The 20,584-nt window shown below is 38.7% G+C and overlaps 2 protein-coding genes across 2 annotated transcripts in view; both read right to left on the bottom strand.

Annotated features, from left to right (window-relative positions):
• LOC137997630 (coatomer subunit beta'-like) overlaps positions 1-20,584 on the bottom strand; it is a 35,996-nt gene that overhangs the window by 12,069 nt on the left and 3,343 nt on the right. The window contains exons 3-21 of the mRNA XM_068843725.1: positions 20,063-20,216; positions 18,879-18,928; positions 18,417-18,461; positions 17,949-18,030; positions 15,920-16,068; positions 15,634-15,687; positions 14,709-14,801; positions 12,762-12,861; positions 12,228-12,370; positions 11,834-11,933; positions 11,083-11,182; positions 9,948-10,058; positions 5,945-6,030; positions 5,687-5,793; positions 4,715-4,858; positions 3,855-3,985; positions 2,586-2,733; positions 1,703-1,809; positions 577-640 (exon numbers count right to left, since the gene is read on the bottom strand). Coding sequence (XP_068699826.1) covers positions 577-640; positions 1,703-1,809; positions 2,586-2,733; positions 3,855-3,985; positions 4,715-4,858; positions 5,687-5,793; positions 5,945-6,030; positions 9,948-10,058; positions 11,083-11,182; positions 11,834-11,933; positions 12,228-12,370; positions 12,762-12,861; positions 14,709-14,801; positions 15,634-15,687; positions 15,920-16,068; positions 17,949-18,030; positions 18,417-18,461; positions 18,879-18,928; positions 20,063-20,216 — 1,968 coding nt within the window. The remainder of the gene's footprint in view (positions 1-576; positions 641-1,702; positions 1,810-2,585; positions 2,734-3,854; positions 3,986-4,714; positions 4,859-5,686; positions 5,794-5,944; positions 6,031-9,947; positions 10,059-11,082; positions 11,183-11,833; positions 11,934-12,227; positions 12,371-12,761; positions 12,862-14,708; positions 14,802-15,633; positions 15,688-15,919; positions 16,069-17,948; positions 18,031-18,416; positions 18,462-18,878; positions 18,929-20,062; positions 20,217-20,584) is intronic.
• Positions 8,235-9,515, bottom strand: LOC137997631 (mRNA export factor GLE1-like). Its single transcript, XM_068843726.1, has 2 exons — positions 9,351-9,515; positions 8,235-9,156 (listed from the first exon to the last, which is right to left on the bottom strand). Exons 1-2 carry the CDS (start codon positions 9,368-9,370, stop codon positions 8,373-8,375), a joined length of 804 nt encoding a protein of 267 aa, XP_068699827.1. The 5' UTR covers positions 9,371-9,515; the 3' UTR covers positions 8,235-8,372.

Below are 20,584 nucleotides of genomic sequence, written 5' to 3' on the forward strand. Positions count from 1 at the left end.
ATAAAGCTGAGTTGAGTTCGCATTTGTTAGCGTTAATAGTATTTTCGGTCAGATGTTTCTGTTTTCTCTGAGGGGTTTATTGTTTTGGTCTCCCATCCCAACACTAACCCCGCGAAACAGGGCTTGACTTCAGTGAAGTTTAGTATTACAAAGTTTTCGGATGCTCATAGGGCACACTTGTGGTGAAAAGAAGTTGTGAGGGAACTTGAAAATTATCAACATGTCAGCCCATAAGCCAATGTTTCTCGCTTCTCTTTTATTTGTTATTCTTCAGAGACTGGAATGCTATATTTCAATACCACACAATTCAGTGCCTTCTGATTTTCTGTAGCACGTACCACAGGCAAGCCAGTGTACATGTGTATGCTTCACAGAAGCATCTCGTTTCTAGTTTAATTTGCGAGTAAATCTTAATATACCTCCCTTGAGATGCTACAATACCCACAAGCAGGGAGCATTTAAGTGTCAAAAATAAACTGCGCGACAATTAGGAAGAAAGAGCAAGTGTTGTGCCCTTGTGTGACTGCTAACGAACCGGCATGCAAACAGTAAAACAACTTCGATATGTACGCCTACCTCGGACTCAGATGCAATTTCGTAAGCAATTTTCAGCTCAGACAACTGGATTGCCAGATCAAATCTATCATTCAAGGGCAACAGAAGATTGTTAGTACAGTTTAACGCCGCATCATTTTTAATCATAATACATGCAAACCTACCACCAAAGTTTATAGTAAAGGCAAAAAGTATTTAAATAATTGCCTTAAAATACAACAGATATAGCAAAAACGCATGGTTGAGACACCGGACTACAAACTCGAAATCCTCAAGTTTAAGTTCCACTCTGACCACGACTGATGCAATTCCACTGAAATCTCCCACTCGAGCTTGTAAAAAGCCAGCCGGTCTGCCTTTCCGCTAGTTGGGATTCTCGCATATGTTGCGTTCTTTTCTCTCACTAAGAGAGGGATTTCGGCATGACTATTGCGGGGGATGGGGGTAGGGGGTGAGGGGTAAGAGGGGAAGGGTACTCTAGCTGAAACAACCCAAACCTTTACAAAAATGCTAACCTTAGGCCTAAACACTATGATTTAGACAATGACTAGGCATAAGGTTAGCATTTTTGCAACGGTTTGGATTGTTTCAGCTATGGTAACCTTCATCCCTCACCCCTCACCCCCTACACCCACCAAGGGATTTCGGGTCGCGTTTACGAGAAACGGCAAACGTCCGGATGCCGTGTTACCAAATTCGCTTATTCTATACCTTTTCTCTCTCTCTCTCTCTCTCTCTCCTTCGAAAAATTGCTCGTTATCTGTAGCTAACAGGAAAGACAAGGGGAAAAACTCAAACAAGCTTCAAGTTTCGTTTACCAAAACTTGATGAAGTGTCACCGTCCGTGTGAAAGTAGTCCTGAGAATGCCTGCCACAACCTTTAGTCATCCTCGCAGTCCAGTGTCACTAACTCAGAGTCAAGACATCCTCGCAATCACTTGACCCCTCAAATAACTTCCACTCAGCTTGTCGAAATGCAACCTCGTTCCCAGGGTCTCTCTTCTCTGCATCCTTTGTTGACAAAGAAGGAAGAGAAGAGAGACCCTGGAAACGAGGTTGGTCGAAAATGTTTGTCAATATCACCGACAACAGTCTTTCTAAGGTTCTTTTATTTCACCTTTATGCTTGAGATTCTGGCTATCCTTACCTGTGTTCGGGATCACACGACACCGCTAATGCCTGTTGTTTAAATCCTTGTTTTTCCAAAAAGTGAGCCACGCGGTTCCTTTGCTTTTTTGGAATTGTCGGCAGAACCTGGAAGAGACGAGACCATCAAAATTCGAGGCAATCAAATCACATGCAATATCCTTAAAGCGCGGGAAAATGCCCGCATGCAAGTCGTACTTGGTTTTGGTTTTTGCTTCCGATTGGCTGGAAAAAAGTGGCGGCAAACTTAATTTCGGGCAAGGATAGTTTGCAGTGTCTCTCAGAGAGACAGGAAGCAAGATCTTTCTTCACCATGAGTGCATGGTCTGCTCTCTGCCGTGTGCACTTGCAAATACGTAGGTTCGTAAGTATTTATGCTGTACCTGGCATGTTTTTTAACCCAACTGGAAAGATAAAGGCATTTCATCATTTTTTGCTCATTGTTGGTGATTTCCAAAAGACTATTTCACAATTGTGAGATCGAAATGTGGCTGTTAAAAAAATAGGTCGTGATATTGTTGATTTTAAGCGCACGGAATGGAGTGGAAAAGTGACACCGTGTTGTGTTCGGAAAAGAGGGGCTTGTGAACCTTAAAGAACAAATGAAAGGGACAGTTTGGACTAACACGCAAAGAACTGCTTGCTTGATGCAAACAAAAGCATTTAATTTCGGCGGAATTCTCCGCACGCGTTCTATTTTTCCGCGGCTAAAAACCTCCGCATTGGACATGGTCCCTGGTCGCTTCTTACACCTTGCTGTTGGCGGCTCAAACTTCTTTTTCACTAGTAAGATTATTGTAACAATTTCCACACTTCAAGTAATAAATATACGTTTTGAAAAAACAAATTAATTATTTAACAAATGTATTAGAGGAGGCCCGCACCTGCTTTGCTGTTTCAAAGTCCTGTCTCATCACAGCAGTCTGATATTCCAGCACTGACAGCAGCAGTGAGTAACCCACAACATTCATGTCTTTATCACTCAAGTATAGCTTATTGTCTTTGGGGATGTAGCCAAGGATATACATGGTCCTAACAACAAAGCGAGTAAGTCAAAACCTATTCGTACTTACAACAGAATAGCGACGGAGGTAGAGTAGATTCGTATCGGTGCCAAAAGGACTCCTAACCTCGTAAGCTCGGGATTTTAATTTTCCCGCTTGTTTGCGATTCTGACCCAGATACCATCGTTTCCGATACAATAAAAGCGACCTTTAAATTGGGAATTCAGGACAACGACAAGTTCGAGTTTTTAGTTTTGCGCACGCACACGAGAAAACAGGACTTCCAAATCCAATGCACATTCTCAGAGCTGTAAAACAAATACTCTTTCTTCAATCAAAGGGGCGCTAAAACTAGCTGGCCAGATGGGGAAAGCGAAAGAGGAAGGATACACCAATCTTTGCACCTTCCACAACAAGTCCGACTCGCTCGCATATAAAACTGATTCTAGACATACTACACTACTAAGATAACTTGTAGATCTTGCTTTGACAGCTTTGCTTTGCTTCCTCAACCATCACAAAGGTGACAAGCGGCAGCTTTTCTTTGCTCTGTTTGTAGATGGGAGTTTTAGTGGATGGAATCAAACCACTTCAACTGTTAGTCCCATTCACAAGTGCACCATACCAGTAAACCGCGTTTGCTACCCTTGGCGTTCAACTTGGACAACAGGGTTCACTAACTTCCTAGAAATTTCAAATTAAGTTCTGAAGCCGTTTGAAGTTTGAAAATCCCAGAGCGCATCATTTCAAGCACCAACCTTAGTCTTATCTATTGACGCTTACTCTTCCTTCAAAATTAAACCATTGCATCCAAGTCGAATCAACTTAACGCACAAATTCGTAAGAAAATCAAACGATAAATGTAAGGCGAAATGACGCATCTATCCAAAAAAGTAGGCACTCCGGGCCATAGACGATTCAAAACAAATGTTGAGAGAACATTTAATATTTTCAATGCCTGTTGCAAAAGAACTTCCACTTCAGGAAAAATGTAATGGTTTTCACAATGAAGCAACCGTAACTAAAAGCAACATACGCTGGCGTATTTTCCAGGTACAAATGGCCACGTCGCTACTGAGTCAGCGTACGTTGTTCGTGCTTATAGTTGCGAAGCTTGGGACAACCAGCCCTTTTCGTCAAACTACAGACCTGTCTAGATGAGCAATGGTGACTATTTCTCCTCCAACGTAGTAATTCAGGCGGTTTACAGCATTGGTGTAAATGAAACAATCTCCAACCCAGATACCAGTCTTCACACAATCTTCGATTTCTCCACAAACCTACAATTACAATACGTATACAAATACATGTACACTGCAGCAAAAACATAAATAAACCATAAATAGCGGATATTACATGGCAGCGCGAAGATAAGAATTATATTTCGAGCGGAGTGGTAAAAACAATATTTCACCAACGAGCGCAGGGAGTGCGTACAATATTGTTTTTAACACAAGAAAATAAAATTTATATCTTCAAGCCACTGTGTAATTTTCTTTTTATTATCTAGACTGGACTGTTTTACTTACCGTTTCTCTTTCTAACACCGAGCACAAACTTTATCGCAAATTCTTGTAGCTCGGCGGCAGCAATTTGTTCAATTTTCGTATTTCTTCTTCAACCCGCAAGGAACTCCTTGAATAATTTTAAGTTCTATGAAGTTTTATTCTTCGTGTTAGCATTTTATTGTTTCTGAGAGAAGGATTTTACGTCAGCTTCAGGACTTAACGCACGAATCTATCGCTCGCCATTTTTCACTGAATGTTTGCACGCACAACCATGCAAAGGCGGGGAATGACGTCATCAATATTCTCACTGTTGTGAGGAAAATATGGAAAATACGCCACTCGATCAGGTCCCGGATGTACATGTAGCTTCGTATGAATTTTACGAGTGGCGAATTTTCCAGTAAAACACTCCTGTCTATACAATAAGGACAAATAAAAGCAGCAAGTAACTGCCACTGCATACTAAATAAAGCGACGACCAATTTATGTAGTGTTTCTTACATCAAAAGCATCCTCTATGCCATCTTCGGTAACTAGCTCTGGTGCTTCCTGTGCTTTAGCCACATTTTCAGCAACATACTTCAGAATAAAAAACGACTCCTCCGTCGCTATGCAACAGAGCTCACCACTGTCAGCCCAGTAAATCTATAATAAACAACGAAAGTTAATACGATCTGCCATAACACATATAATTTTCTGTATAGACTACATTTATATTGTACAGTATGCACTTACAGTACAGTGCATTTAAATTTGGGGGCTCTAAATTTCAATTTTAAATCAATGATTTTGCTTCATTCTGCTTCCAATCCTGTTTACAAGGACAGTTGGCAAACCGTTAATAAAAAGACTACACTGTACGTCAGCTGGGGCGCATGCGCTGTAGGGTCTGGCTGGCTCTAATTTTGCATCGAGTGAATCAAACGTGTTTTGCTATTCAGCCATTAAACCCGTCGAGCTGATTACATATGAATGAAAACTAACTTTCATTAGAAAATCTTCGCATTTTGACTCGCTTTGAAGAGGAGGCAGACATGAACTCAGAAATGACCTATTTTGTGTAAGTATCCTAAACACTCATAAAAGTGGCGACTCACCAAATTAAAACTGGACTCTGAAAAATTAAAACTGGACTGTGCAATATTAAAACTGGACGGTGCAAAATTAAAACTGGACTGTGACCCTCCTGGGCCATCGTAGAAAGTAGAACTAATTACCATCACAAACACTTTGCACTTAGACTCGCTTTGAAGAGGAGGCAGACATGAACTCAGAAATGGCCAATTCATTTGAAACCGACCGTGCTATCATGATTCAAGCAGGTAAAATAAGATACTCGAATTCTTCGACAGAATTTGAAAAAAAAAAACGTTTTCCTTCAAAAAAAAAAAAAAAAAAAAGAAAAAAAATAAAGCCATTGATCGGAGTGGGCAAGTTAATGCAAGAAACATTTTTTTAAAAAAGGACACTAACACTCTTTGGCTGAATTTCGATCCGGCGCACAAGATCAGTGCTCTCCCAGTCAAAGAATGCCAGTCCACTAACTGATCTTACACCAAGAAGATGCCCACCATAAATACCTGAGAAAATAACATTCAACAAGAATCATTAATGGTGATTACCTTAAATTAAGAAAAAAATTTACCAAGGCCAAGAACACAAAGGACTACCTACAAAATCAATGTACTTTCGATGACGCACAATTATTTCTTGAACATAAACATTTCTTACTTTCTGCTCCATACTCAGGCTTAAAAGATTTCCTTTCTTTAAAGTTCTTGAAGATCTTGATCTTGTTTCCATCTCTGATTGCATATCTACATTTTAAAGTAGGAAATAGTTTACAATGCACAAGTTAGAAAAGTGTTAATAAAGACCGAGAAATTTAAGACGCGTCATCTACACGATGCGCCTTGTAAAGGAAGCAAAATGACGGCGCGCTCAGAAAAAACACCAATGAGAATTCAGAATAGAATAGACTCCACTCTTTTCTTCTCTATTCTAAATTCTCATTGGTAGTTTTGCTGCGCGCGACGTCGCCACTGACGTTCCCGTTCTGTTGCTAAATCAGCCTAATAGACTGATTTAGAAACAGGACGCGAGAGGTCTAGGACGCGATGTTTGGCCGTGTTACATCCCGGGAAACTGAGACCGACGGGACGTCCATCTATTTGATTTAGCGCGGGAAAGAAGACGCGTCGTCGTCCAGTGATGTTTACAAATATGGCGAACTCTCTTCAAAGTGTCAGAGAAACACTTGTCTTTGCTTATTTTGACGATATTATCGACGAAGAAGAATTCGCAGTTCTTTATGAGGAAAATGTATCAAGAGAAGTGTTTCCTTACTGGAAATATGACAGATTTTCTTTTGATGACATGGACGAAACCGAGTGTAAAGTTGAATTTCGATTTCACAAAGCTGACCTGGAGCTACTGCTTCATATTTTAGGATTTCCTGATAAGTTTACTTGCTCCCAAGGAACTGTCTGTACAGGTATCGAAGGACTTTGCATTCTCTTAAAAAGACTTGCCTTTCCTTGTAGGTATAGTGACATGGTTTTCAGATTTGGTCGAAATCCAACAGAGTTGTGCTTAATTTTTAACCATGTTCTGGATTTCACCTTTGAAGCACATAACTATCGCTTGAACTCTTGGAATCAACCATTTCTTCTTCCTCGAACTTTGGAACATTACGCACAAATTATCCATAACAGAGGTGCTCCGCTCCAAAACTGTTTTGGGTTTATCGATGGAACTCTTTGTAAGAGTTCAAGACCCAAAAAAAATCAACAAATAGTTTTCAATGGACATAAACGTGCCCATGGAATAAAATTCCAAAGTGTTGTGCTCCCCAATGGGATTATTGCAAACTTGAATGGACCATATGAAGGACGTAGGCATGATAGCACTATGCTGTGTGAATCAGGATTATTGACGGACTTGCAAAGAGTTGCTTGGATAAATGGTCAGCCTTTATGTCTTTATGGTGACCCAGCCTACCCCATTAGTCTTCACTTACAAGCTCCTTTTAGGAATGTACAGCTTACCCCACAGATGGCCATTTTTAACGAGCGCATGTCTGAAGTCAGAATTGCAGTAGAATGGATGTTTGGAACAATCACAAACTATTATAAATTCATAGATTTCAAACAGCAGATTAAAATTGGTCTCAGTCCAATAGGGAAAATTTACTTAGTTTGTGGAATTCTTCAAAATGCCCATACATGCTTGTATGGCAATATTGTCTCTGAATATTTTGATTGCGATCCTCCCGATCTTCACGAGTATTTCTGGTAAAAAAAAGTTTACTCATTATGAACTTAATACATTTCATTGTACCGTAGTAGTGATTAGATGAACTGCATATTAATGAATTTCCAATAAACATATTTATTAAAAATTGAATCATTGGATAATGCAATTCTAGTGTTTTGATCAATGGGCTAAGCTATTTAGCTATATGATGAGCCGTTATACCATGATCTACGGGTATGGTAACTGTATGCATACAGGGTCTATACCGTACACTTTTTTAGGTAGCCTTAATTCACAAAAACAGATTGGACAGATTAATTTACATTTTGTGGGCCTTTTAAAACTGTTTTTTTTAAATTGTTATTTTTCTTGTGTTTTGTTGGATATGACATGATTATGTCCCTTAAATATGTACATACATTTTTTTTACCAGATGTTCTCATGAAGATCTGGAGGATGGGAGATTATAATATATATATATGCTGAATAATTAAAACAATTTCTGAAACAATTTTTATTTGAGTAATGCAGTTAAAAGTTTCAAAAGTAATTCACATCGCCTTTTTGCTACAGTTCTTTAGTTCTGTTCCATACAGTCACAATCTTTGAATGTGTGAAAGTACAACTACTTCAATGAGACAATTTAAAAAGATGATAAGTTTCCACTATATAGTCAAGCTTGTATTCTACTCTGTCATGTACTTGCCTGCCGCATATGGGGGTTCCTTGATTCCAAAATGTAGACTGTTGCAGTAACAATAAAAAGTGAAATGTCCACTCAGGCGGTGGCAAACGCATACGTCAATACTTAAGGTCAACATGAATCTTTATTATTGTTGTACAGCTTTAAGTAAGTACTGAACAACAACAACAGCAACAACAAATGGACCTCATGTTTTCAAACTCAAAATGAATCTTTTTTATTGTCGTGCAGCTTTGAAAACACGAGCTGCATTTGTTGTTGCTGTTGTTGCATCATGCTTATCATTTGCTGCATCAGCATAGTTTGCTGTTGTTGCTGCTGCTGTTGATTTTCAAGCTGTATCTGCAACTGCTTCTGTTGGAGGTCCAGCTGCTCTTTTCTTTCTTCTCGCTGCATCTCTCTATCTTTTCTTTGTTCTTCAAGCTGTAATTCTCTGAACTTAGCATCTCTCTCTGCCTTCTTTTCAAGCCACAACATGGTCTCCGATCCTCTCCTCCTCTTTTTCTGTTCTTTTATTTGGAACTCCTCTTCTTCCTCCTCCACATCTTCAGCAGATCTTTTTCTTGTTTCCCCCATTTTTTCCATTGCCTTTTTTCTGATGTCCAGCGCCTTCTGCTTCTCTAGGTTAGCCTTATCCTTGATACTTTTTGCATCTATTTCTGCTCTTTTCTCCGCCTCATCGCTTAAATGGACAAGTTCTTCGAGTAAAATTTCATACTCGGTCTGTGGCTCCCCACCAATGCCGCTGCTTTTCAATTCCTCCGAAATCTTTGCTTTGAAACGCCTTGAAATTAAAGTATATCTATCCCTTGCTCCCCTTTCAGTCAAGCCATCAAACAAATCAGTGTGACATTTTAAGTTTTGCGCCACGACATTCCACACGTTTCCTCTCTCTCGACTGCCAAATTTGTATTGAAATACTCCTTGAGCCGCAATCTCCTTCATCATCATCACGTCTTTCTCCTCAGTCCACTTCATTGTGAGCCTAAATTTAACAAAACAATTGTGTAAACAAAAACACAAGACTAATGCCACAGCATCATGTTAAAGATCAGTTCGTTCGTTGTGAACCCTCGAATTTCGTTGCCTTTACATTTGCTTTTAGATGTTTTTCATAGAATAACAAATAATTAATGTTAAAGCTAGTTTTCAAACACTTAGGTTTTAACCTTCACTTACTTTTTTCCTGAATTTGCCATGATTTCTCTTCACGTTCTGGTCAGGACGTCAAACTGATGGATTTCACGTCCTAAACGCGACGCCAAATTTAAGACGCGGGAAATATAATCGGTTCCAGTCTCTTTCATATTGCGCCTGACGTCCGCGTCCTGTTCACGTCCTGTTCCTAAAACAGCCTAATAATTATAAGAAGACGCGATGTGGCAAAACACAAAAGCGAGAAATTTCGATCCCTACGAAGATTGTTGTTGGGGAGAACTAGGTATTGTCTGACAGACAAAACGACAGAGATCCAAGAAGAGTCGATGAAAAGGGATCGACGGACTGATGCGATCATGATAACGCATTCCTCTGTTTTGTCATTGGCCACTTTGTTTGGCGGTAGGGCAAGTGGTGCCACGTCTTGTTTAGAACACAAACCGTTTACAGCATATATGACGAAGTTGCCATCTTATTTAAGCAACTCCTAAAATAAGGCACTAACGTTTATTTTGTACTATTCAAGCAAAGAAAGAATTACCTGCATGTACACGTATTTACATGTATTTACATGTATATCCTTTTTTTTAAGCCAGTACAGCAAACAATAATACATACTCAGATGAATCAGATGCCCAGACAAACTCTTGAGCTGATCCAAAACTCTTATTCCTGAGGGCCATGGCAGTGTAAATGATGTACTCTCCATCACCACAGACAACAACAAACCTAAAAAGGGTGTAAGTGTTACAATGAAATTCTCAATCTCGGATGTTGCGTTTCTAATGATCTGGGCCCGGTTATTCAAAAGCCGATTAACGCTAATCCCAGATTAAAAATTAACCAAGGAGTTTATTTCTCTACTACTAAATGCTGTTCAACGCTGATGTTAGGCAAAACGTTTCATTAGAAGGTGATCTTGAGAAACAAAAATAAGCAAAAGAAACTCTTACCAAAAGTTGAAAACATGAAACAAAAGTTTACGCTAATCCTGGATTAAGCTAATCGGCTTTCGAACAACCGGGCCCTGCTTGGCTCCCTCAATCCCGATTATCAGCTCTCACGCAGTATGACCTTGCGTGGAAACTGGTTGTGCAAGTCGTTTTGTACACTTTAGAGTTGAAGCAAATTTGATAGAACAAATGAATTATTCCACTTGCGCGTGTGTGATACAAGATCGGTTATTGCTAAATTGACACTGTGCACCTCCCTGCCTATTTGCCTTCTCAAAATCAAACTGAGCTCATGGAATACCTGTTACATGAATACTTTGCAAGTAAGAAGTTATGCAGAAGAAATGCCATAGGGAGCAGGAAGTGACCATATGGATAAAAAACAATAAACGCAATTAAGGAAAGGAAAGGATTAGCGACAGAAATGATGATAGTGGCACTTTTTTCACTTTGTTAGTTGAAAGGTGACAGATGATAAACATACATAAATGTAAATGTATGCATATGCAAAAGAATCAAATAATCAATAATAATTGCATTTTTGGGAGACGGGAAAAGCATAGTGCACACACCCGGGGAAAAGAAACTAGCAGAGAACAGACCTTTAAAAGATGTCATTTATAGTGTGATAAAAGCAATGTACAAATGTACAGCACTGAAAAACTTGCAACACTGTCCGGTTAAGTGAATGCTCAAACCATTACGCCAATTCTGCTTCCCAAATAAGGAAAAGGTCTTCAAAGAATGAGTGATGGACTGGAGGTGTAAGGAAAGGAGCTTCGACAACCGATAATCAATACCTTCCATTAGGATTGTGTGACAAAGTTGTTGGAAACATTTCACATGGTCCCATATCCTTGATAGCCAGAGGCAGTCTCTCGCCATCCTTGGCATCATGATCTGAAATTTAAAAAAAGGTACCAGCAATAATGACTTCTTTCTTGTTTTAGGAAATTTGGTGGTTCTTTCTTGTTGAATATTCAATATTCCTTGATACAGGTAAGAGAATTTTCCACAAATCCGGGACAGTAGTGTCATCAGACTATGAACGGCTGGGTCCAACAACCAAACTGCTCATTTAACTGACAGTCAAGATGAGCTTAGGGTCAAGTGCCTAAGGGAGTCATGCTGGACATGCATGCTCACACACACAACAAGGGGCAGACATGGTATATGTAAGCCTACTGCAGTCCACCAACTGGCACCTGTCACACTGACACAGCAGACAGTGGAATACATGTACCGGTACTTACCAGTGCCAATTCATCCCTGCCAGTGGGAAGAGGTGGGCAGGAGCAAAGGACATGCCAAAAAACACTAGCGGAAAGATCCGCAACAATCTGCAACATTAAGCACCTGAACCGCTGCAGAATGCAATGGGTGCCCCCTATAGCCTTAGTGTAGTTTACAGTATGTAACACTAAATTAACGGCCAGCAACATCTTGATTTTAAATTTGCCTAAATTTCATTTAGCCACGTTTGGCCAAGGATTACAATGTACAGCTGTACTTGTACATTGTAGACGAGATAATATTATTACGATAACTCACCAGCAATGTTCTTAAGATTAGCCTGCTGAATTTCACTATGTTTAGCAAATATTATCTTGCCATTGGAATCCATGGACATGGCTGGCTCCTCTCTACCAAGCTGCATAAGACAAAAGAATGGCAGGTGTTCAATAAAATGAATAATTTTCCAGGAAGCACCAGATCAAACAAAGGGAGAACTGGCACTAGAATGCTGTCCTTCCACCTTGAAATCAATAATAATTGCCAATTTGATACACACATGTGCTACAAAATATACAATCATTTCTTTAAAACACCATTAGCTTAACTACAATGTAATGTGAGAGAAAGGAGATGCATTTTTAGCATTTGTTTCAACAAGTTGTACAGTATGTACAATTTAGGTGCAGAGTAAAATCAATGCACAACAAACCTTAATGAGGATGCTGCCTTCATCGTAACCAAGAGCTACATTATTGGATCCCTTTAGCATAGCCATACTCCATGCTCTCTCCAGACCGTAGTTTAGAGTACTTTCTAAGCGATAAGTGTTGGATTGCCAAATACGAACAGTACCTGCAGCATGCAAGAATTAATACACAACAATCATATTATTAGAAAACATTCAAAGGTCTGTCAGAGGGAAAAAAAAATTGCATTAGGTAAAAGGAAACTTCTCAATTGGCTGAGTAAAAAAAAAAAAACCACAATACTCTTTGTTTGTTCCCCAAAATTTAGCATTGCTGGATACCTTAGCCCTGATTTTGTCAGAACCTCGAAGATACGGGTATTAGCCAAGGCTCAAGACTGAAAGCATGGTAAAGAACGGACATTGTAACACTTGCCATCCCAATCCAAGTCAGAGGAACACAAGATTAATGAAGATAGATAAAAATAAAAGATAAAAGCTGATTCTTTTTCTTGCATAATGCCATACATTTACAGTACATGACTTGAAGTTACAAACCATCCTCTGATCCTGTTAAAATTATGGGCAGTTCTGGGTGAAATCCCACACAGGAAATATTCTGAGCATGTCCTTCAAGGGTCTGCACACAGGTCTTGTTCTATAACCCAACCAAAAACAGAGCAACTGGTGTAAAATAATATTGAAGAAAGTAAAGTTACAGTACAGATATGATTATTTAAACAAAGAATTTAATGCATTTATCATTGTACTACTCTGGACTATGAGTTGAGGTTAAACATACTTGTATAAACAAACCAAAGCCATTTATTTTAACAAAGATGAGTAGCATGCTAACCGTACCCATTCCTGTAACATACCTAAAAATTGTGAAATTGTGTTTATTGGGGTGAAAATCACTTATTTTGGCTTATTTCACACCCGGACTTTCATATCATTTTAACTGTTCGAAAAATATTAAAGTTTGATCTGTTAAAACTGAATTTTTGATTTACCCATGACCCCTTGCAAGCGTGGTCTTTCATGCAGACAGTCAAATTTGAGGCAAATAAAAAGTAAAAAGAGAAAGCTTTCACTACATGGAGGATAACATCCCCTCATTTAGTTCTATTGACACCCTAAACGCTGGCTTTCTGCTCCACTTTACAATTTGAGGTCAGAGCAGATGTCTCTCAATTTCCTGAAAATTGCCCCTGAAAAGACATTGTGGACTTCCCAATAATATCCATAGAGGAAAGGTTACCAAGCCTTGTGAAGCACATGGAAATCATGGCTTCTTTGCGAAGTAGGTTGTGATGTTTACTGGCACTCAAGACTTGCTTCAATATGGCCCACCATGTTAAAAAAAACGTAGCGACTCAGTCAAAGGCTAATATTTTCGGGACCCTGAAAGCTATGATGACAAAACTGTGGAAATAGCTAGGGGAACTTGTGAGCATTCAGAAAATGCTTGGTTGGAACCCACTTACATATATGCTTTGGTTGGATCAGGAGCAACGTTGAAAGAAGTGGTCTCGAAAAATATTATTGCGTAAATGCGGAACAGAAAAAGTGTAGCGACTGTTTTGAGAAGTGATTTCTCCATTCGTAGTGGATCCCTCGAACTAATTTTTCTGTAAGTTAAAGCACAAGGTATGGGCATTTAGTTGAGATGGTTTTGAACCCACAGATACATGTATCAATAATTGAAGACTTGTTTCAAACAACAACCAAGTGTGAGCTCCAGAATTCCAAAACACAGCCTTACAGTAAGGAAACTACGGAATTTTGAATCTTTTTAATGTGTTTTAATAAACTTGAACTGTTGAAATTTGGCTCATATGTAGTATTTACTGCATGTTATCACTGGTTATTGTCCGTTAATGCACATAAGTGTTCTCTCTCATGAAAAATGGTTTTGAAGACTTTCTGAGTTTGAAAATTGTGTTACGCGTTACACTCAAATTTTTCCTATTTTTCTATCCTTTTCCTTTGTTTTCTCAAAAAAAGAAAGTCGCTTACCCTTTTTACACCCTATATGCTAATCAACAAGGATAACCTTAGCATTCAGCAAAAATATAGCTTTATTGAAGACGTTAAACTGAATAAATCAGGAAATGTTTCCGAGTTACAATTGGGTTTCACTCCCAAGAGTGACACTTATAGATTTTACTCTGTCTAACGCCAGACGATGTTACTCGTCAATGGGGAACCCCACAGGAATGAAAGGGTTAACAACAGCTAGATTCACTCAAAAACTATCTCCCCATTAACCCTTTCACTCCCAACAGTGCCACTTATAGTTTTTACTCTGTCTAATGCCAGACGATTTTACTCGTCAATGGGGAACCCCACAGGAGTGAAAGGGTTAAATGATATGGAAATACCAGGAACAAAATGTTATTCTATTCTCAAAGGGTTTGAATTGGGTACAACACTGAGTTACTGTAGCTGATTTGGTCTATTACTTTCGGGAAGACAAAAATTAATAATAACAATGGCACAAACCTGATAATCCCATATTTTCACAAGCCTGTCATCAGCACCAGAAATAAGGTAAGGCTTTTCTCCTCCGTGGAAATAGTCAATGCAGTTAACTCCCTGCAGAGTAATAAAATTAGTGAAGTGAAGAATATTACACATGTACATTAGGAGTAGGGTACATGTACTGAACATCACTGGTTTTGAATTCTACACAAGAGGCTTTGCAACCTGTTGTCCAACAGAAGGGTTTTAAGTTGCCTGTGCAGGTGGGAAAACAAGAACTGAAAAAGAAAGCAGCTTGGGGGTCTTTCTGTAGGTGGGCTTCACATTCGTAGACCAGGGCCTTTTAACCCATTGACCTCTGAGAGTGACACTCCATAGATTTTACTCTGTCTAACGCCAGACAGTTTCACTTGTCAATGTACATGTAGGGCATCCTAGGGCATTTGGGGCATGAATGGGTTAATCTGTACACAGATTACAGGGCTCAAAATTCACGAAAAAAACTTGTCACAATTTTGCAACAAGATACGAAAACTACCGGTAAGTCGTGATTTTGCAAATTTTAGTCACAAATTTGTCGCACTGCACTGTGTTGTCAGCGGTGTAAGTGAAACAAAACATGAGCCCACAATACTTGTGTTTAAAGAAACTGCTGTTAAATGGCGAATGACATTGACATAATGGAGTTGTGCACAGAATGACATTACGCTATCTTCAGATTGAAAGAAAACTCACAGCGAGGAACTGCTACATGTAACTGTCAGTTTTGAAAGAGCAAAGGTTAAAACAAGGTGCAAATTTGCAGACATTTTAGTCGCAAAGGGAAAAAATTCAGGTGCAAATGCGACTGTATTAGTCGGAATTTCAAGCCCTGGATTAATAATTAATATAAAGATATTTCTTTCCAAGGGATTCTAGCAAAGCAAAGAATCTGGTTTCATCTTACCTTTTCATGTCCATCTAGAGTGAAGTTTGGTGTATTGGAACCAAGTTGCCAAACCTGGGATAATACAAACCGTGAACCAATAATAAATATATTATACAACGTTCATGTATACATGAACATGCAGAGTCAACAAATTAAGAAACATTTCAGCAATGGAAACAAGTAATTAAAATCAATCAAATATTCAAAAAAGAGGATCTGCTGCAAAGGTGCATTACATTTTGTCAGCACACAGCATACGGCTATAATTACTGCTCGACTTCCGCAAGTCAAAGTTACAGGTTACCTTGATAGTCCTATCAAGAGAAGCACTGGCAAACTGATTGTTATCCTTGGGATTGATAACAATCTGCATAACATAATGCGTGTGACCTTCAAACACTTGACTGCATTGCCATTTCTTGTCCCAGTCCCATAGTTTGATCAGCATGTCATCTGATTTCAACAAAAGAAAACCTCATGAACTTAACTGCTCCAAATGTAACAAGTTTGTGGGACCCTTCAAAAATACTTTTTACTACCCACGACCTTAGAGCTGTATAACAATTTAACTGGTTTGGCAAATGAGGATACATGTAATAATTATTAAACAGTACCAGTAAAAGGTAAGTTTTTCTTTTGGACGCATAGAAATATAGAAAATAAAGTCCAGTTGGACACAGAAAAAAATTGACTGTGCATGAAAAATAATTTTATTAATTACAAAAGCCACGAAAAACTTGCGAACGGCATATTTCACAAGGAAATTGAACATTCCCATTTCTCACTACGGAGATGAAATTTCAAGGTAAGCTGTCATTTTCGCATTTTTGTAGTCGAATGATTTCATTTTGTCAACAATGATGGCCAGCATGAGGAGTTAGTTCTTGTGACTTAATTCCCACTTGTTGTGTGACATGATCTGAGCTGTTTTTGGGTGAGACAATCGGATACACTTTCGATCTGCCAATGATACATAGTTAAACATTTCAGTCAATGTTCAATTTGTTGCATGCTTTCCAAGCAAATTTCAAGTATTGGTCTGTTTATCGGGAGCGAAATGACAGAGAATTCAACAGTCAAGTACTGTACATGTATGTTAAATTTTTGTTTGGTGCGACCCTGTTCATTCCGGGCGTCCATGTGTCATTGCATCGGTTCTTGTTTTGCACGGAACTTGTCTGTTTTGCAAATTATACAGCTTTTTCGGAGTTTGTGTTAAAAACATGTTTAACAAGAAAACTTGAATGTATTCAATCGCTTGATTATTAACATTGGCCATGGCCAAGTTACAGGCCGACGATGAACTGTGTATCGATCGCTTATCTGTGTTTACTCTTTTTTTCCTACATAATTCAGGCCTTCTGATATTATGCGATGGTGCAATTTCGCACAATCAACCTCAAATCGCATCCGATGGCACAATTCACAAAAAATCGCATAATTCACAAAAGAACACAAAATTCATAAAATAAAACATAAATCCACAAGTTTCTTAGGAGTTCCTAAATAAATACCCCATTTTAAAGATGATTTTCCTTGGAAAACGCCTAAAAAGCCTTTGTTTCCTTCAATTTCGTAAATAATTGAAGTTCAAAGCATTATTTTGCATGTGGGGGGCCTGGTACGAGTCCTTACCAATTGGTGTAACACAAACACGCCCTTTGTCTAGTGTTCAGAAATATAATACTGCACACAAAAACACGGGTAAGAAGCCACACTGTAGTCATAGCATACAGGAATATTAATAATTATTGATCATTTATAACTGTTGACCCGGATCTGCTGAAAAATTCAAGTTTGTGGTGTGGGGTCCTTCAATCAATACCTTTCACTCCCCACGATCTACAGTTGTAGGACAAAACTAGTTGGGAAAATGAGGACATTATTATAACTACATAAGTAACCTATATGAGATACATTGTACATATCATTAACCTTTTTCAAATCTCCCTTTTGCCCCATTAAATGGTTGTTTTTGTTGTACAAATCAAGGGAATGCCAAGACAGCATGTCTGCGCTTTTTCGACATTCTCAGTATTCAATTGCACAAAAAAGGTCCACCACCGTACACTACTGATTGAGAATTCAAAACTATGTACAGGGTTAGCCTGATGTATTACACACATACTTGTACATGTATTATTTTCTATATACAAGTATTTATAAGCAAAAAAAGTGCCAAAAGAGTAATCCCAGTTGTAGAGTACAGTGCTACATGTACAAATGTACATGTATTCAGCAGTAATACCTCTTACCAACAATTATACCAATAGTATACAGTACATGTACATGTACATGTATAAGTACTACAGTATAAAGAGCAAGTAACTCACCACTGCTGGTAAGAATGTATGGCTGTGTTGGATGAACAGCTATTGACCGCAAGTAATCTGAATGAGCTTCAAAACCATACACCTATCAAAAAAAACAACAAGAAGTACAGTAAGCACTTTGTTTAAGAACAACAGTTTCCACAATGGTAAAATTTAAAATCCTATAGTGCAGAAACCAGAGATAGATACTTTGTAAAGTAGCAAAACAACTCACAGAAATCATGTATGTTCAACCGTAACTAATACTAAGTACAAGGAATTCAGCTGACTAAGGACGCTTTCCATACAACAGAACTGACTGGCCAGACTTGGCAATTGGAAGGACGAACTCCACAGCGCCTTCAAAACACATTTCGAGGGTGATATGTACTCCCCCAAAGAATGGGATTATCAGTCAATTCTTACAAACAAAAATTTTAATGAAAAGGCAATAAAACAGCTGTGCTTTGTGAGTATGTGTACATGTACCTTCTCCAATGTGTTATAGTTAAACACTCTGAGCATCATATCGTCCTAAAAACACAATGGAAATAAATCCTTAAAACTCGTGTAAAATTAAATTTCGGTTCTACACAATACAAAAATGTACGATAATCCATTTTCAAAAATTAAGCTAGAGCGTGAGTGCATTATTAAGTAAAATAAATCAATGAGTTGAAATGAGCTGTAACATGCATTTTGCAAGCTCTACAGATGCATACACTGTATGTTTGCATAATATACAGTATGAATGAATGGACTGCTCCTGAAGTTGACTTGACTTGCATTAAAATGCGTGACTTGCATTAAAATACACCACCTTTATTCTTCCCATCTTGCACACTTGCACATGTACAGTATGTGAAAAGACCAAAAAATAGCATTCTAGACCTGCAACCGTACTTAAGACAACCAAAAGGGATAAGTACTGTACATGTAAACTGTACTTACAGATCCTGTAACCACCCAGTTCTTTCTTGGAACAAACTTAGATGTGCGCACTAGAAAATGTCCATACAGAAACTGTTAATTACAATCATGTACACTTGTACAGTAATTACACATTTTTACCAAGCTTACATATTTGAGGCAAAAACAATCTGCCCTTTCAGAGACTGGTAATAATTAACAATAATCATATACTGCAGAGTTCTGATAGTAGGGACTCTCGTTACTTTTTGGATTAGCAGCCTTTGGGGGTGGCTACATGTACTTTCGGGGGGGGGGGGGGGGGTTTTTACTTTTGGAGGGTCACTACTTTCGGGGAACACAAATCGTTTACAAATAGAGCTGGCGTGAGATTTTTTTCCAAAATAAAAAATGAACAACATAACTGAACATGAAAACTGATACCCTGTCTCCTACCAAGCCCTCCATTCAGTTTGAGATAACTTAATTTATGGCCTCTTTCCCAAGCTCAACTGACAGGAAATACATTTAGTCCTACATGTACAGTATATCCATAAACTTTTTGTAGGCGATGCATGACACTTTAAAATGAATAAACAAGTAGAGTGATATAAAATAAATATCAAAACGTGTCAGTAGATTTTTAAAAAATCACAGACATTTCGAGTGTAGAACCCTTCTTCAGTGTGAAGAAAACCGTTTCATGTATTACATTACATAACATATTTAATTGACCGCTCCCCATAGGGGCTTTTCAGGGCAAATGAAACACAATCAACGAAAAAACAGAACACAACAACTACAACTGTTAAGAATCCTAACTGGCCGGAGGCAAACCAGTTGGCTATTTACAAGTGCAGCTGGGAAGTTGAACCAGGGACAACCAGGAACAAATTCAACGAGTGGTCAGAGCGGGCCTTGAACCTGGGATCTCCGGATCTCAAGGCAAGCGCCCTAACCACTGGGCCACACTGCCTTGCACATGTACTTTATTTTGCATTGTACATGTACTTTTTACCTTCATGCACCAAAAGGCAATTGGACAAATATACTGGTATTTTTGCTTGTGCATGCATGAGCAGAATTTACTTGCCTGGACCAAATTGAAAGTGATTATTCAAAGCTGTGTACATGTACACCTGTAAATGGCACTATGGCCAACCAACAACATCCAAAAAGATAGAACTCCACAGGCAAAATTGACAACACAACATTTTTAACTTTACCTGGCAAATCTGTGACTTCAAAGGTCTTGACCAGAGTCTGAGACTCATAGTTCCATACATGAACATTACCATTATACAAACTGGCCAGCATCCATGGTTCTGTTGGATGCACATCCACACATTTCACACGATCCGAACGAGCTGAAAGCTTGCGCTGTTAAGAGGAGGTAGGTAGTGATACGTGAGTATTGACGGAATGCAAAAATGGCCGCCAACAAATTATTCTTTTGTCTTTGTGTTAATTATCCCAACTAGCCTCGTTTTACAGCCCAAATTCTTTCAATTTTACGCGTGTGAATGAGGCTAGTTAGGCTAATTAACAGAAAGACAAAAGTATAATTTGTTGGCGGCCATTTTTGCATTCCGTCAATTATAAGTACATTTTAAAAAAATGTATATTACAGGACAGGCCACGAGTATGTCAGCATTACGCACGTGTTTCCTGGCGAAAAGACACCATATATATTAGGCCATTTCGGGAAAATACCATAATACTCTTTGTTTGTCCCGGCCCCCAAATTT

This window comes from Montipora foliosa, chromosome 3, assembly GCF_036669935.1.
Source record: "Montipora foliosa isolate CH-2021 chromosome 3, ASM3666993v2, whole genome shotgun sequence".
In the NCBI taxonomy this organism is placed as follows: Eukaryota; Metazoa; Cnidaria; class Anthozoa; order Scleractinia; family Acroporidae; genus Montipora; species Montipora foliosa.

Excerpts from the sequence above, each read along its gene's own strand:
- LOC137997631 (XM_068843726.1), bottom strand. The coding sequence starts at position 9,370 with ATGGCAAATTCAGGAAAAAA. Across the intron at positions 9,157-9,350 it reads ATGGCAAATTCAGGAAAAAA|GCTCACAATGAAGTGGACTG; the intron begins GTAAGTGAAGGT and ends TGTTAAATTTAG.